Here is an 18,900-nt window from a genome sequence, read left to right on the forward strand (position 1 = left end):
TATTGGTGTTCTAGAGAGTTTAACTTCCTTTTTCGTTTTTAGAATTTGGATGCTCAAATTTGATAATCTGATTCTAAGTTGGAAGTAGGTATTTTGGCTTTTGTACTACATCGTATCCCTGCTTATAACTTTCTTTCTGCTGAAATGAAGTATGATATACGAATTTGATAAAAAAAAATTTAAAAAAATAAAAATTGGGGGAAAGTGAAGTCTCACATATTCTATGGATTCATTTTCCCTTACTTTTTTCAGGTATTGACTACTCACTTTTCACAATTTTATTAAAATAAATTGAAATTTCTTAACAACTTTTCCAATGTTACAACGTGAGAATAGAAAATTTTTGAAAATCTTAATATTGAAGATCTATTTTTTTTTTTTCAAATGAAAGAAAATTTTATTGGTGTTCTATGGATACCCCCCGAAGGGTATATGTGTTGCTAACTTTCTAACGCTAACCTCCCCCAATCGGAAAAAAAAATATATATATATATATATATCAACTCCCCTACACTTGGAGGGGTTATAGAAAAGAAATGGATTAAATTCAGTTTAGTCCCTCAAGCTTTAGGCCAAACATCAGTTGGGTCTCTCTTCTTTTTTAATCAAACTCATCCCTGATCTCTCAAATTGCATCAACCTCGTCCAAAATTTAAATTTGACTCCGAATATGACGTCATGTGCTGTGCTGGAGCTGACAAGGAGGTCCCACATTTTTGATTTTGAACCCACAAGAAGAGCAAAATGGACATTTCAAATTTAATCTAATTTCTATTTTTTTTTCTCTTATTTTCTCTCCTTTCTCCCTCGCACATATCTGAAACCTCATCTCTTTCTCTCTACTCTATCTCTCTCATTCCCAGCCACCATGAACATCGGCCGGCCACCATGAATCTCTGCTCACAAGCTCCCACTACCCACCACCTCAACCAAACTCCACACTCCAAAGCTTCGAGCCTTCTCTCCGATAACGAAAACCTACCGGATCTAACCGCTTCGAGCTTCAGATGCGATCCAACACACCACCGATCGGAGATTGAGGGCAGAGGGACGACTTCGAGCTTCGGATGTGATCCAGCGCACCGCCGATCGGAGATTGGAGATTGAGGGCAAAGGGATGACTTCGAGCTTCGGATGTGATCCAGCGCACCGCCGATCGGAGATTGGAGATTGAGGGCAGAGGGATGACTTCGAGCTTCGAATGTGATCCAGCGCACCACCGATCGGAGATTGAGGGCAAAGGACGACGAAGAAAGATAAAGAAGATGAAGTAATCGGACTTGGAGGTAGCAGAGGACATAATCGGAGACGATGTTCCTGCAACGAACTGAGAGAGAGAGAGAGAGAGAGAGATATATATATATATATATATATATATATATATATATATGAGTTTTAATTTAATTAATAGGGGGTAAAACTATCACTAGATATTAGATTGGGCAGTGATGTTCACCTGGTCAGTTGCTGACCAAAGAATTTATGCTCAATAACCCTTAGATTTACATCCAAGGGTTGAAAACAAAACACCTCAACTTAATAATAATTCTCTCTGCCATTGGATTTATATCTAATGGTGGTTGAGCATTATTTTCTTGGTCAATAACTGACCAGGTGAACATTTTCGTTAGATTGGGTAAATAAGGTTTAAAAACTTTTAGTAGAGTAAGTGGGCAATTTTTAAGCTAAAATTGGGTAAGTGGTCACGGCCCCTAAAAAAAAAAGAGGGACCAAACTGATGTTTGGCCTAAAGCTTGAGAGACTAAACTGAATTGAATCCAAAAGAAATTCATAGAAAACACTCTTAACTTGGTTTCCTCTGCAAGTGTATGTGCAACCTTGTTGGCATTACGTCGCAAATGGACTACTTGTAGAGGTGGAGCCACATAGGGGCATGACCCACTGACTTTTTATTTTTTAACATACATATAAAATTTAGTTACCTAAAATAACTAATTGCGAGCTTGATGTAGTGGTTGGGCTTCTTTATGCTACTAAAGAGGTTTTGGGTTCAATTTTCCTTAGCAGCAATTCAGCATTTTTTTTATTGGTATGTTGTGTGTTGTGTTGTTGAAATTATTAATTATGAATGGATCACTTCACCTCCTTGAAGTAACTTTTCCTTTTCTGTTGTTGTTTATTTCTGGTTTGTGCTGTGAGTTTTTCTATTGGAACCTCCAAATTTATTCACTTGACCTCTATGCTTTTTACACCTCTTATCAAATTTTCAAATGCTAAATTTACTCACTAAACCTCACTAAACTTCCTCAAATAACCTCACTCATATAATTTGCAAACAAATTATTATCTTTAAAATAAAAAAATTTAGTCATTTCAATGATTTAATCACTCTATAAATCTTAACTAAATATACATTTCTTAATCAAACATGAGTATCAAAAATTAATGTCTAATCAATAAGAAAATTCCATGTGGCTTTTGAGGAGGATTAACCCTATCTTTTCCAAGTCGACTTTTGGCTCTGCTAGGGTTTCTTTGCCCTAGCCGTCCGGATTGATCGAGTTTGTGATGGCGGAGGAGATGGTGGCTCCTCCTGCACCTTTTGAGGAGGCTTTTGTGAGCCTTGTTGGAGGAGAAGATGCGATGCATGATTCGTTTTTCTACCTTTGTGGGCGGCTACTGTCTAAGAAGGTGGTGGTGCTCCCATCGTTCTCAGCGGCGATCTCCAACATGTGGGGACTAAGGGAGAGAGTTTTGATCCGACAAGAGGAGGACGACATCTTCGTCTTTCAATTCAAAGACAGGGCTGTCAAGGATAGGATTCTTTCAGGGGGTCCATGGTTCTATAACAATTCCATGTTGTTGCTGGCCGACTATGACGGCGTTTCTGATCTCAAGGCCGCTCCGCTGCATCTCCTTGAGGTATGGGTGGCGGTGAAGGGTTTGTGCATCGCTATGCGCAATGAGAAAGCTTTAACTCTGATCGGACGGGCGTTGGGGACCTTTGTTCTGGTTGATCAGGGGGCGGTGCAGCGGAAGGACTCGGTTTAGAGGGTCCGTGTGTTGCACGATATTCGTCGGAGGATCTGGGCAAAACGGGTGTTTGGGTTTTCAACGGCCTTGTCGGTGTTGGTTGAGCTCCAGTACGAGAAGTGCCATGGGCTCTGTGCTGCGTGTGGTTTCTTTGGACATGGCGGAGGTGTGTGTGATAGGAGGTTGGAGATGGAGGCACTGCCACTGGCAATGCTGGACTATGAAGGTTCAGATCGCGGCAGGCTGAGTTCGGCGCCTTGTTCGCCGACTTCTGTGGCGGCGTTTGGCGGTCTGGGGACGTCCCATGCGGCGTCGAAGCGGTTGGAGGTACTGGAAGTGGCGGAAGAAATGGTGGCAGGCTTGGGATCGGCGCCTGCTGCAAGTGCAGCTCGGGTTATTCCGGAAATCTCGGCGGGAAACCCTGATTCAAAATTAGGGTTGACCGCTGGGGTGGATGGGTTGACTGGGCCAGAGCTGCAGATTGGTGGGTTGGGCCTCAATTCTAATGGTGCAAACCTGGGGCCTGTTTCTGCTGAGAGACATTCGAAGGCAGCCTTGGGTGTGAAGAGGAAGCAGTTCAAGCCAAGGTTAGCTATTATACCTCGGCAGTTTCAGCTTGGTGAATTGGTGGAGGTTCCGGTTTCTTTGGGGCCAACTCCAAAGAAAAGGGGTCGTCCTCGCAAGTATACTTTGGCAAAAGAAATTAAAGTTCATAATGCAGGTTCGAATATAAGCTCCCACTCGATAGGGCAGGAGCTGTTTATTGTTTAGTTGTTCTAGATGGGGTTTCAGCCTGTGTGAGTGTGATTAAGTTTCTATGAGTTTTCTATGACGTTTCTAGTTTCTTGCTTGTACCACAATTGCGTGCTTGGCAAGTGAGGGCTAGTTGAATGATTTCTTTCCGTAGGAGGCGAACCTTGGTCATTCTTGGATAGGCTTGCTTAAATGTGAGCTTCCCAATGATTTTAATTAGTTTGCTTTAGCTTGGATAGGTTTTTCCGGATTTTCTTGCCGAAATTCTTGTGTAAGCTTTGTAAGCTATGGCCTATTGGCTGTTGGTTATTGAATAACAATCAACTTCTATTCAAAAATAAGAAAATTCCATGAACTATTATGTATTTTTTTTTTCTATTTTAGCTGTGCAAAAAAAAAAAAATCATTTGTTTTTATTCTCAAAAAAAAAATCATTTCTTTTTTTTATGTTTATTTTTTAATGTATTTTTTGTATCACATGATTAATTATTATTTTTTAATATTTTTTTGCAAATATAATGGATTGACTTAGATTTAGGTCATAAATCATAAGAGGATTTATTTTGTTTTCCCTCACCAATATATGTTCAACATATATATCATACATTTTTATGTCACATGATCTTAATCATATTTTTAATTCTTATTAAATATATATATCAATGCTTTAATGAGTATGTAGTGAAATTGGAAAATGAAAATAGATAAGGAAAATAATAAGGAATACAATCTAATATTGTTGAATTGGAAAGTCTACATAAAATAAATATAATATTTTTTTGGTATAAGTATTGTCCTTAATAGTCATTTTATAGTAGGTTATATATGTCATTTAATAATTCATAATAGAATGAGGTCAAGTGAGCAGATTTAGAGGTCCCAATAGAAACTCTCTTGTGCTGTTTATGTTTAGCTAATTATAAATTTTTTTTTATTAACTAATATAGATGTTTTTCTTTACTTAACATATTAAAAGAAAATCAAATATTGTTGCGATCTGTTAAATGATTGCTTGATTTTATTTATTGATAAAAATATTTTACTAATATAGATAAAGAGACTGTTTTGAAATGATTTTAAAATATGAAATCACGTCGATGACAATAACCATTTTAATACATAGAAATTTTATTTACAGATCTTGTATGTTGTGATATATCCATTTGTGCCCCAGAGAACTTAAAGTTGCCACTGACTACTTGAGTAGATGGAATAGCAAGCAGCAGCACCTTTAAGCCTTGGATGAGGAAACCTAACTCAGAATGATCCAAAGTGTGCTGCAAAATGACAGACACTAGCTCTTGGCAATCAGTCTCAACTAAAAACTCAAACAAGTAATTAATGGAGATAAATGGTGAGAGAGAGCAATATGTACTCCTACCTACAGCGCCGTAAGCTCTGCATGCTTTGTTGAATTTGACACTGTCAAGGGGTGTTGAAATCCTCCCAGAAACACTCCTTCATAGTCCCGAACCACTCCTTCTAATCCCACCTTTGAGTCACATTGTCAAAAGCGCATCTATATTCAGTTTGAGTACACCAATGGGTGGCTTCCTCCACCAGACACTAGTCATAGGGGCTTGACTAGCCCGGCCCTATCCTAAATTTTAGGGCTTAGGGTCAGGCTTAGTCAAAGTCAACAAAATTTAGGGTTGGGCTGGGGCTTTAATATGCTAACTCTTACCCGCCCTAAAAGCCCGAGTCACTAGGGTCGTGTCGGGCCGGCCTTCCAAATAAGGCCAAAATAGGCCTAAAAGGGCTTTAATTTGTTTAACAAAAAGAAATACATTATTCTTTTTTTCTCAAAATGTGGCTCCATGGTCATATAGGCAATATAAGACTCATTATTTTTCGTTGATCATATTTAATATATATATATATATATATATATATTGAAATTAACTTATAAGTTATAACATTTATAAATATTAGTTAATGTGGTTATATTTAATTAGCTATCTCTCTAAATCTCTGAAAAATTAATTGTTATTTAACAAAGGAAACAAGAATTAAAGAAAATAAAGCTTAGGAAATCAATTACCAAAAAAGAGATAAGTTGTATGTTATAGAAAAAAGAGAAATTTATTTAAAAAATAGAAAATTATTAGGGCCTAAACCGGCGGGCCTAGAGGGCCGGGCCGGGTTTCATTTGCATGTCCCTTACCCTACCCTATTTGAGAAAGGGTCGGGCCGGCCCGCCCTAATGCAAGGATCGGGTCGGGCTTCGGCCCTACGGGCCGGGCGGGCGGGCTTAGGGCTGAAGGGCCAAATGATGACCCCTAGAAGCAACCGTGAAAAGTTATTTTGGAGAACATGGGTGGAGCGAGAGGTGGCCATCCTGTGTTATAGCTCAAGTGACATTATCAAACTTCTATATAGATTGTATATAAATTCTATAGTTTCTTATAGGTTTACATATCGTGTGCTTTTTAGTCCACCTAAAAAAAAAAAAACTATTATGCTTCTGTCATTATCGAAAATAAAGATAGAATTTTCATCTTCGTTAGCAACATTCTTCATCGCCCTCCCCCTATAACAATTTTCTTGTAGTGTATTGCATGACCATTTATGATTTTATTTTTAGTTTAAAGAAAAACAGCTTAAATGATAATTTTATTCATACGGTCATACCTACTTTCATTATTTTTACCACTAACTAGCTAAAAGGATATGGGAGAGTTCAAACATGGAGAGGCCATGTGGAAGGTTAGATAAATTTTCTCACTTTTTCATGAAATTACTACTACCTGCTTGGTTGTTGAGAATAGTACATGTTTGTTAGTTCTTATGTATTAGAAGCTCAAGGAGTCAAGGCCTCAAAAGAAAAACAAAGAGAAAGAAGATATTGTCCGATGAGTTTTGTGGTTGTAGCTGTAAACATCTTATAGATTTGTGATTAGCTTACTTGCACGCTGGACTTTGTTTTGCATTTTTTATTTATGAATAACGGTGTGCTCTTTGCCAGCCATGGTAGGTGATGTGAATTTATATATGAATGACCTGAGGTATTCTCCTTTTCCTATCATGTGTGCTTCTTCAGACAGTTTTTCAGGTCAGTTACTATGATTACCTGACTCTGAGGCATGGTTTTTATCTCAGTAAGTAAAACAGTTTTAAAACTCATTCTCTTACCAATGCGTGCTTACGATTTCTCACAAAAAATTAATTCAATTAGTAGTAAAAGCAAGTAAACCATTTTAGTTCTTAGGCAAGTATCTTTATAATGATAGATTCAAACCTAAACCCCTAAAAGGTGCATAATTCAGTTCTTTGCTCAATCTGTGATTACGTTGATAAGTAGATAAATAACTGTTAAGTTTAACAAAAACATTTATGCTGCTGCTACATTCATTTGTTTGCAGGACAATCACTATTGTCTAAAGAATAGTCTTTGCTTCCTCACTTTCTGCCTTGGATTTCCAACACTGTCAATGACCACCAGCTCAGTCATAGAAAGAATGTAAGTTCTCTTATTAGAACTGTTAGTCATGATAACTCGATTGTAAAGAAAAGAGAAAATATAGACTTAAAATTATTATAAACAAGAATACAAAATGATACGGATCCTAAAATTTGTTTGTTCTTGAATCTAAAATATTAGCTTAGGAAGATTATAGAAACTCTTGATCAATTCTTATATATAACATAAAAATGAAAGAAATTAAGAAACAGATTGTACCTGTTTAGCTTTGCTGATAACATTCTTGCATATTAAACATTACTTTTGTAGTTATATCAATTGTAGATATTTTTGAATGCTAAACTAAATCATTTTTCCTCAAAAAACAATAGACTAATCTACATATTCTACTGGTTAGTGAAAGCATCACAAGATTGACAAAAAGCATGCTTTGGCTGCACAAGTTGTTCATTTGCAGAAGACCAGCAAAACCAAAGCTATAAAACAATGCAGTTTATCTGGCTTCTGTAGGATCAAAAGCACACAGTTACCACTACAAAATTTTCTTGCATACAGTAAAGGTATACAAATTCTACCGCAATTAATCTGAGTATTAATATGCTACCATTTCATCTATAATTATAATCAAGCTCCTTTTTGTACTTTTCTTTATGCTCAGAAATCTATTTTTTGTTTTTCACTCGAACTTTAATATCTGTAGGATTAAAACCACATAGCTCAGCATATTGACCAAAGAGAAAACAAGCTGAACTTCCAAACCTTCCATCATTCATTCCATTCATGTCTCTCTTGGTGAGTCCTCGCTAAACTATTCTGTATCTATGCTTAATAATAGTTAGCCTCTAATCTAATAACACTATTGTCACTAACTCCTAAAATATTTTGCAGGAATGCGCACGCAAGTCCATGCGAGTACAACAAAGATCAGTTGAGTACTCTTCATTTTTGTTTACACACTGTCCTCGTTTCCCAGGGTGTAAATCTGTATTTTATATATGCTCACCAGTTTTACATACAGGCCCATCTGGATGCATCAAGAGTTCAAAAAGATCTCTCATTCTAATTTTGTCTCTGAGAGGTGGAGTTGAGCAACACAAGTTGGAAGAGTAATTAATACATTTTGCGGATGTTTGAATACATGTATATAGTTGCTGGTCACAATTAGGGAGCTTAGATCCAAATTAAAATACCAGATTCTACTTGGTATTTCCACTTTTGTAATATAACTATACAATATTTCGTAAACTATGAATCTATAAATTTGACAAGAAAAAAAAAAAACCCGCGGCATCGCGCGGGATTACAGTTCCTAGTATATTTTAAATCGAACCACTTACGATGCTTTAAACCAAACAGTGTTTTTTGTTTCTTCTGGAAATTTCCTATTTGATATTTTGAATAATTTTGGTGTTTTAGTTTCCTATATGGTGGGTTGATTCTATAGAATGTTCTTAGTTTTATATAAACTCTGTACTGGATAGAACGAAAGTGTGGCATTTCCGGCAAATTGGATGCCTGTAATGTGTATGATGAAGGGAAGATATTGAGCGTCGTGACAGATTGCTCTCCCCATGGCACACATGTTGCTGGCATTGATACTGCTTTACATGCAAAGCTACTGTTAGATAACTTTATTCCGTTGCTGCACCTCGATAGACGATAGTAAGACAATATATATACCTATGCTACTCGTTGTTGTTCTTAGGAGGCCCGGCCTGTTGAATGGAGTTGCACCTGGAGCACAGTTGTTACATATTGTAAAATTGGGGACGCACGCTTGGGTTCAATGGAGACAGGAACTGGGCTGACTCGAGCTTTGATTGCTGCTGTGGAGGTTTCAAAATCTCTGTTTCGGACATACCAATCTGAGGGGTATATATCAGTGTATTGATGGCCGTAATACAATGTTTTTTGCAGCATAAATGTGATCCGATCAACATGAGTTATGGAGAATCAGCGTTACTACCGGACTATGGGTGCTTTAATTTGTTGACCTCGTTAATGAAGTATGATAACTACATTATTAACTGTTGCTTTCATAGCTGACTGATATCTTCCTTTCTTTTTCCTTTCATGCGTTATGTTACCATCTCTTTATTGATACTAAATTAGGCTGTGAACAAGCATCGTCTGGTATTTGTGAGTAATGCTGGCAATAGTGGTCCGACATTGAGTACTGTTGGGCACCTTGGTACTACATCGATCAAGCATTATAGGAGTGATGCACATGTCTCTCCTAACCTGCAATGGCTGCTGGTGCTCATTGTGTAGATGAAGCCCCTGGCGAAGGGTTTGAATACACTTGGTATATTAACTTTCTTAGGTTGCTCGACTGGTTTCATCACAATTTGGTTTTTCTGCAGGTCTAGCCGAGGACCAACTGCTGCCGATGGAGATCTTGGTGTCAGGTGTCTGTATAAGTGCTCGGTGTAGCTGTTGCTCCTGTCCCAAGGCAATTAGAATTATTGTCTTAGAGTACAAGACGTGTTTACCTTTACCCAGTAGGTTCTGGATTCCTACTCATGGATGGAGATCCAGTAAGGAATATGTTTATTGATGAAGGTTAACAAAAGAAAAAATCAAATTGAGTTTTCCTAGTCATCGATCTAAAACAAAATCAAAATGCAACAGCATTCTCATCTTAAACACAATCAAACTACACTTATCGATCTTAACTCGCACTTACGCCTGACTCATAAGAAGCTAGCTAGCGCTTGCAATATAATGGCTAGTCCAACTGAAAATCAAGTTCACTGTATAAAATGTAAACCACAAATCAGAAACTGTCAACACTTAATGATCAAGCTAAAAGCGCCAAGTACAAAGGCAGATAAAGAACACTCGATTGGCTTTGTGTCAACTGTATAAGGAAGGAAGAAGGTGGTTCTAGAAAAACGGCTAAGGCGATACTTTTATTTATAGCTATGTAAGGACCATGACTTTAACAGTCACGACAAACCATTAGGATAGTATAACCCCAGGAACTACAAGCTAAAATAAGGTGAAGAGAAAAGCAAAATATAACCATACGCAATACTCATAGATAAAAGCATCATAAATTGTTCTTCTCACAAATAATTAAGCTTAATTACGAGGTTAGAACCTTCATCTACTAAAAACGTACAACTTGGTGAGTAGGAAGTCATAATAGATTGAATAACCTGATGGAAAATAATACCACGAAACGTTATTTTGAGGACGCATTCGATTTCTTGCATAAAGAGAAAGGGGATAGCGGATTTGTCATGGATAATTTGGGAAGGCCGGAAGGGGCATATACTTATAGTTGGGGCAGACGTCCCCCCAGTGACCAAAATCAAAACAATGACCACACCTCCTGAGAACGGCAAGTCCTCCCTCAGCACTGCATGCAAGTCCCCACTTACCACAACCCTTGCATTTTATGTCATAGAGACGCCCAACTTGTTGGCCTGGTGGAACATTATCTCGCCATGGGCATTCCAAGCTAAAGTGGTCCCCAAGACAGATAGGACAACCGTCTTCTGCTTCTTCTTCGTCTCTGATTTCTTCCTTTTTAGAGTCTTTCACATACATAAACACAGTCGCCCATACGGAGATAAGACTCTCCAGCATCATTTGTTTTCATCTGACCTAATAATTTTTCACCTGGAAGGTATGTAGAGAACATAACAAACAATAATCAAACTAGGAAACAAGTTGACTTGATGAATTATAATCAACAGGAAAGAATGAAAGAGCTGTTGGCAAATATAAAAACTTTATCACAGTTATGCATCATCAGCACAAACTGAAATAATTTAATGGGTAAGCAAGTACTTAATTATTTGGCACAATACTTCATCTAGACACAAGAACAAGTAAACGCAATGCCTCACACGCAAATGTTTTCTATCTTCAGAACTTGAATCAAGCTCAAAGAGAGATACGCCAAGTCAAAACAAGCAATCTTGGAATTTACTGGTAATACGGCGCCAAAGGCACACAATAAGTGGATTGTCTGCTCATTTTCATAAGATCTATGATAATGGAGGAGTGATTGGTCATGGCCGAATAAATGAAGAAAGAGAAGATAAAGAGGTGTAATTTGGCAAAGAGATAAAGATAATAATAATCAAGAGTGTGGAATGTAACTTGAGGAAGGTGAATTTCACTACCCTAACCTAAAATTGTAGTTGTAAATTAAACTTCTAAAATTCACAGAAACATACATTGTTTGCTCAAAACCGGAGAAGATCAACATAATCGTCCACAGAAACCCTACGACAAAAACCAAAAGCTTACCATCGCAGCCGTTCTCAACAGCCAGATTCGGATCCTCGTCCTCAGTTTCCTGGTCCTCAGATTCATTGTCCTCAGATTCTTCGTCCTTGATATTATCGCTTTGTCCTTGCGAAGAGGATGCACAACAGCAGTATTAAGAGGTGAGATAATAATAAATTGAGGCATGTGACAAGTACAGGATTCATTAATTTAAATTGAAGGAATATGCCATTCACTTTAAACAGACATCTAAGTGACCTCTAAACAAAAATTAACGATAAAAAAAAAGAGTAACTGTTTACAACTTGGCATTTCTTGGTTAAAATTTTAGTTGTATCTGACGGAAGTTAAGTGTAGCTATAAGACAAGACTACGATGAAGAGGCCAAGCTATTCTTTTTATGTGAAGGAGAACAGGTTGAGGATAACTAAGAGTTGTTCGGTGAGTTGAGAACAAGATTGGAAGGAAGAGAATGGAGGGTTAATTTCCGGTAAACAGAACAAAATAAAGAAAACAAAGGAATGGCATTTTAGGATTGTGCCAATAATATCTATCAAAACATTTTTTTTCCCAAAACAATCTTAACTATTTGAAAGCAACTGACTTTCAAGAATAGTAGATGTTCATTCCAGAAACTAGAAGAGAAACCTAGAAAGTTGACCAAAACAAAGAAAAGTTTGTTGGACCTATGAGACCTTTAAGAAATTCTATTGAAGTCTGACATTTGCAGAGGTTGTTTGAAATTATACTCAATGGAGTGGATGGATCTGCAGATACCAAAAACTTAAAAATAAAGTAAAGTTCCCAGTATAAGACTTTAGTTCCAATACAAAGCTGTTTTCAAAGCAATGTATGATATGTACCACATAGAAGAACAAAAATCCAGTAAATAAACCAAACATAAATTCAACATAAATCCAGTAAATAAATCCAACATAAATCCAGTAAATAAACCAAACTTAAATTCAACATAAATCCAGTAAATAAATCCAACATAAATCCAGTAAATAAACCAAACATAAATTCAACTTAGCATTTATTGGCTTAAATTTGGTTGTATCAGATGAAATATAACTGTAGTTACAAGACAAGACTACAATAGGAAGGCCAAGCTATTTGTGGTCAAGGACGACAGGTTGAGGACAACCAGAGTTGATCGGTGAGTTTGAGAACAAGCTTGGAAGGAAGAGAATGTAGAGTTAATTTGTTTTAGTAAACGAAACTAAAATAAATGACATTCTATGAGTTGCAAACTTGCAATAGTATCTCTCTAAAAACAAAATTCAGTACTAGCTTTATTTCCCTCAAAACAGTGAGATGCTTAATCAATTAGAGGTAATCTCATGCATTCATACTTAAAAAAAAAAAAAAAAATAGATAAACATGACCAAAAACTTACCATACAGCAAATGGATATACTTTTCAGATTCTTCCCGAGCAATATTCATTGATCCTGTGGGTGTGAAGATAATAAATTAAGGTTTTGCGTTTGTAGAAGCTAAAAAGAAAAAAAGAAAGAAGGAAAGAAGGAACATACCCCCCGGTGTTTGAGCATCCTTTGATTGTTCCCCCTTTCTACCTGTTGGAGGTTCCATGGCGGTTAAATACACCAAAAACTAAAAATTCAATTAAGGGTTCTTGACCAAAAGCCCCAAAATGAGCAAAAATTATCCCACTTACCCCAGCAACATATTGTAATTCCCACTAACCCAATTTGAACTAAAATAACAATTTTACCCTCCATCTAATTAATGAATTACATCCATATGCCATCAATTTTCTCTCCTCTCTCTCTCTCTCTCTCTCTCTCTCTCTCTCTCTCTCTCTCTCTCTCTCTCATCCCTCTCCGATCTGCTTTCTCTCACCTCCGTCGTCATTTTCAAATTCTGCCGCCGGTCTCACCAGGCTCGCAACGTCGCCGGAATGGGTTGGATCGTCGCGGAGGCCAGGAGATTTTGTTGGATCCAGTTTTGGAGATCGTCTCCGAGCGCCGATTATGGACATCATCTCCGAGCGCCTCCGCCTCTGCTTCACCACCTGCGACACCGTCAACTGCACCGACTCCCTCTTTGACAATCTCAACGCCGGCCATGGAGCCGAGGACCGCAAGAAGGACCACCACCACAAAATCATCACCAGCGACTCTTATGCTAGAGACGACGGTGCCGACCCGACCCGGTCAGGGCTTCGCCTTGTTGGAATTCTGATCTTCATGGTTGGTTCCTTATATTCGAGTCCAGTTTGGCAGGTTTGGCACAGTTTCGACTGCAACAAAAATGGAGAAGATGACATGGGTGCCCAGAGCTTTTCTCTGGGTGCCCAGATCAATTTATTTGTTTTGTTTTTTTTTTTTCATTAAATGGTGCAGAATTCCTAGAAAGAAAGAAAAAATGAAGGAAAAAAATGTTCTATTGGGGCAATAGAAGTCTGTTAAAGCGTCTATTGGGGGGCAATAGACTTTTTGAATTTATGTAATGTTCTCATTTTTTTCTTTAATCAAAGTTTTATTTATCTAAATCTAAGAAGATTAGTTCCTATTCTGGTGACTGAAAGTTCTATTGGGGGGCAATACATGGCTGATAGTCGTCTATTGGGGGGCAATAGACCTCTATTGGGGGGCAATAAATGTTTTGAATTGATGTAATCTCCTCGTTTTTTTCTTTAATCAAAGTTTTATTTGTGTAGTTTTAGGAAGATTAATTACTATTTCGGTAATCTAAACGTCTATTGGGGGGCAATAGACGTCTACTGGGGGCAATACATGGCTGATAGTCGTCTATTGGGGGCCAATAGACTGCTATTAGGGGGCAATAGACTATTGGGGCAATAGACGTCTATTGGGGGGCAATAGACGTCTATTACCCCTCTATTAGGGGGCAATAGATGTCTATTGGGGGCAAAAAAACTTTCCAGTGAGATTTTCAGCAAGTTCCAGTGGGCGGCGGCCGGTGACTGGATTCCGGCGAAAGTTGGCCGGATTCCGGCGACCGGTGACCGGAATCTGGCCGCCGGTGACGGGCTCCAGCGAAGTCTCCCATGGTTTCTCTCTCTCTCTCTAAGTAACAAGGGGGTGAGGGTAAAATGGTATTAAAAAAAAATTAAAAACAAAAAAAAGGTATTAGGGAAGACTCCCTTAGAGTGTATTGGGTAAGAGAGAATTAAAAAAACTTAATAGGGTAAGTGGGAAAAAAATCCCTAAAAATGGGGTAAATGGACAAAACCCCTTCAATTAAATACAAAGCGAAGAACAAAAATCTGAACATGAAGACCAGAAATCAAAAATATTGCTCAGAAATCCTAAAAAAGATAATCAAAAGCTTACCATCAGTCCTTTCCTTTCCGGCCAGACCCAGACCCGCGTCCATGACTTCCTTCAATATTTCCAGCCAAATCCGAACCCATTGGGATGATTCCATAGGCTTTGAGGAAAAGAACTCGGTTCGATGATTGCCCGATACCGATCCTTAATTGTGTTTTTATATATCTTATTTAAAAAAACACACGTGTCATTGTATTCTTGCACATGGCATGGCTTTATGTTAAGGAGGACAAAAAGAAGATGAAATCCAATCAGGCAAAGGCCCAGCACCAATACTTTGAATCTTTGTTTTCTTGCAATGGGTAAAAGCCCAGCCTGGCCCGCAGCAAAGCCCATCGCAGCCTTATCCTTTAGGCATGAGGTAGGGCTAGGACGGAGGGTTCAAAGCTCAAGCCCGCCCGCGACTCTGGCCATTTCATGCCCATTAAAGCTAGCCCCGGTCTGATTATAAGCCCAGCCCGAAAGCCATTCAATTATAGTAGTAATATTCTTTTATGTAATTATTAGTTGAATATGTGAACTAATTATTGTATTAGGCCATATTTTTCTTTAATTTTGTATTTTATCTTCTTCTTCTTCTTTTTTCCTTCTTTTTTTCTGACAAAGAAATAGAGATTCCATTATCCCAAAGCCAGAACGGCACTTACAAATAATCCTCATTTGCTTGTACCCTACATCAGTGGTCAAGCAGGTAAAGGAAAACGGGTACCATCCACTAGTTCATTATCGCTCAATTATTCCAAAGCCTACACAACTATGACAATTCAACGTACACGAAGAAAACTATCTTGAATCTTCCTTTGTCAATGCATTCAATTGTGGTACTCCAGAAGACTCATTAACTGGGTGTAAAAAGAACCCATAGCTGGTAGACTAAAACACACACGAAGTGCCTATATTGGGCCTAAGCCTACTACCTTCCCCAAACAAAGTTAGAATTTGGAAATAACTAATTCCTAAAAAACCTTAAAGCCCAAAGAAACTCAGCCCAAGGCCCAACACAAAGAGCAAGCCTAGCTCAGGCCCAGAACCAACACATGTTCATGACAAACCCCGTCGTCGAAGCATTGACACTAGACGCCCGCCGTCGCACCAACCCGAAGCCCAGCAAGGCTGCAAAGTCCCCGCCGCCGTCGAATCCACCCCACAAAACGCAGCTCATCCAATGGCCCTCAACACAACCCATCATCAACTCGAAACCAGAGGAAGAAGAATCAGATCGCCTGACTGGCCAACGGCACCTCTCCATGGGATCGCCTTGATCGGATCACAACAACGTGCCGCCTGCCACCACCTACATCAGCAGACGCCCTCAGTTCGGCCACCCCTTCTGTCGATGCCCAAAAGCCTTCTTGCAGGAGCCACCAAGCTCCCCTGAAAAATGCCCCGCCCGACTGCACTCACCGCACTCCGACGAGGCCAGAGGCCTGGCGAGGTGTGGGAGCCGCCGGACGAGATCAGAGAAAGGTAGCGAAGGTCAAAGCCACCGGTAGGGTTCTCACAGAGAGAGTTGTTTTTTTGGGACCCAAAGAAACTGTATTTTGTATTTTATCTTGTACAATCGTTAACATGTTATAATTTGCCATAGCTATTCGACCTTGCCCACCCAAAAAGCCTGACCTTGGGCCTTGATTTTTAAGAAAAAGCCCGACCCAAAATAAGAAAAATATGTTTGTGGGCTTGTGGCCGTGCCCATTGATCCCTAGACTTTCCCTTCTCGCTAATATCCTTTTTTAGTTCTTAGGAGATAGAGGCCAATTTGTTGCTTTTAGTAAACGTTCACTCTTCCATAATTCTTTTTATTTTTATTTTTTATATTTTTTATTGAGAATAACATGTGAGTTATCTCAGCAACAAGTTCTAACATAAAATTACTTCAATGTAAATCAAACAGCTCAAATCATATATTCACTTCTTCACATAAATCGAAGATGAACAAGCACGTCGCAAATGGAAATAAACAAGCTCAACAGACTCTAAGCAAAGGCCATCAGCAAGTATATATGTATATACGTTCCTCTCTAGACATGTGCTTTAGATCCACCTATTCAAACAACTCATCAAAGTGTACATCTTTTAACCATTGAGCCAAGGGGATGGAGATCATTCGGTATTAGTAAGCAAGACATTGACTGAGATACCTGAGTCAGATTCAATAGCTAAGTTTTGCTCTGAAATTTTGGAAGATTGAGAAATTGAAACTTCTTCTACCTACGATTTCCAACAGATCTGACATCGATCCTTGTTAAAATTGACTCAAGACCATATAATGAATATAATCTCTTGATGACTGTCATTACTAAACTGAATCAGTTGAAACTGCATTAACAGATAATCCCATAAGAAAACAAGTCTCAGCAAATGAAAGCAGCATATACACACAAGAAAGAATTGACACAATACAGAACTTGTAAAGGAAACAAAAAAGAAACACCATTAAGCATATCCACCTTTCTCACTTGACAGATCAAACATAATCAGCAGCTAAGAAGTACCGAAACGGGTAAGAGTATTCGGATACGTGGAAATGGCAAATCTTAAATGTAATAGGAAATGGAAACATGAAGGAAACGCCAATTATATATATATATATATATATATATATAATTAGAAAAAAATAATGAAACATAAAGCATACAGTTCCAATTAAAAGAACTATATGCTTTTAAACAAATAGATCGAGAAAAGCAAAGAGGATGAGAACTAGCTAGTACACACATCGCATAACAATATCAGAACAAGAGCAGAAAAGATTCCGAGCAGAAGAGGAGAGGAACGATTGAACAACGAAGCCAGAAGAGGAACGACGAACGACGAACAACGAGGAGGAATGACCGAACGACGAACAACGAGGAGGAATGACCGAACGACGAAGTAGCTCGATCTGGGTCTCGTTTTGCAGAAGAGCGATCTCGATCTGGCTGAGGTCGCGTCTCTCTCTCATTTTTTTTTCTTTCAATTTTTGCAGAGTAAAAAGTCATTATTACCCCCACGTTTCCGATTTATTTACATTCTGCGTTTTCGCAGTGGATACAGACGTATCCAAACTATTTCCAAATCCGGATACGTGTTTCCGAGCGTTTCCATGCGTTTCCGAGGCGTTTCGTACCCGTTTCCCTTTTCGATACGGGATACGCGGACATTTTTGAGTTTCCGTGCATCATAGATCAGCAGTAGCACATCAAAACAATCAACAATCCCAAAATACCATAAATCATTTGCCTAAAGCAATTGATTTCACAATTACAAAGGATTTTCTATATATTTTGCATGAAGTCTTGCAGGTCCTGGAATAATATTTGACTCATCAATATTGAGATCCAATTGCATATTCTCCAATAGGCCTTGAGATGATCCAGCAGCATAAAAAGTCTCACCTTCAAAATTGTACTCCCTAAGCCCTTGAATACCCATGTGGGATTTAAGCTTAGGGAATACCTTGGTGTTTTCAACTCCTTGTGCCAGAATCGCACTTCGCAAAGCTCTAGTAGTCTCCCCTTGAACAAAAAAAAAAGTTTTTTTTTTTTTTTTTTTTTTGTGAACTTTGCCAATTGTTGAGCCAATGTTCAAATACTTTGAACCTTTGACTCCTAATTGCCTGCCAACAAAACATATCAGCAAAAAAATTAGGGCTTTTCTAAATGTACCCAACAAATTTCTATATAGACCGAGCAGATTTTTTACACCCAACAAAAAAAGAGTTAATTACATATAAGTGCATCTTAGAATGTTTTTTTAGCCATAAGATCACCGACTAGTTTTTTCCTTCATAAGACCACTAGATTAAAAAATATGTTTTATTTTGGATATTAAAAACCAATATATTTACATAACTGCCACTAGAGTACAAAATCAACATTTATTCTCTCTCTCCTCTCTGGCGAGGCCTTCGATCAACTCCGGCGAACTCCGGCAACCACAAAATCTACTGTCACTGATATCAAAAGCTACTGAAGCTAGCAACAAAAGCTACAATGATAAAATTTCCGGCAATGTCACAAAAACTACTATCACTAGCAACAAAAGCTACTCTAGTAAGATTTCCAGCAACCTCCAATGAGATAACAAAAGCTACTATCACCAACAATAAAAGCTGCTGCTTACCAAATAACATATGCTCCCCAAAACGAAAAGCTACTATCCCCACCAACAAAAGCTACTGTCACAAATA

General features: G+C 38.3%; 1 protein-coding gene across 1 annotated transcript; it reads right to left on the reverse strand.

Moving 5' to 3' along the window:
• Positions 1 to 10,176: 10,176 nt before the first annotated feature.
• On the reverse strand, positions 10,177 to 14,855 carry LOC112173258. The gene is made up of 5 exons (XM_024310856.2): positions 14,733 to 14,855; positions 12,948 to 12,989; positions 12,810 to 12,863; positions 11,432 to 11,536; positions 10,177 to 10,795 (listed from the first exon to the last, which is right to left on the reverse strand). The coding sequence occupies exons 1-5, from the start codon at positions 14,824 to 14,826 to the stop codon at positions 10,704 to 10,706; spliced, it is 387 nt and encodes a 128-aa protein (XP_024166624.1). The 5' UTR covers positions 14,827 to 14,855; the 3' UTR covers positions 10,177 to 10,703.
• Between the last annotated feature and the right edge of the window lie 4,045 nt (positions 14,856 to 18,900).

This window comes from Rosa chinensis, chromosome 1, assembly GCF_002994745.2.
Source record: "Rosa chinensis cultivar Old Blush chromosome 1, RchiOBHm-V2, whole genome shotgun sequence".
Taxonomy (NCBI): Eukaryota; Viridiplantae; Streptophyta; class Magnoliopsida; order Rosales; family Rosaceae; genus Rosa; species Rosa chinensis.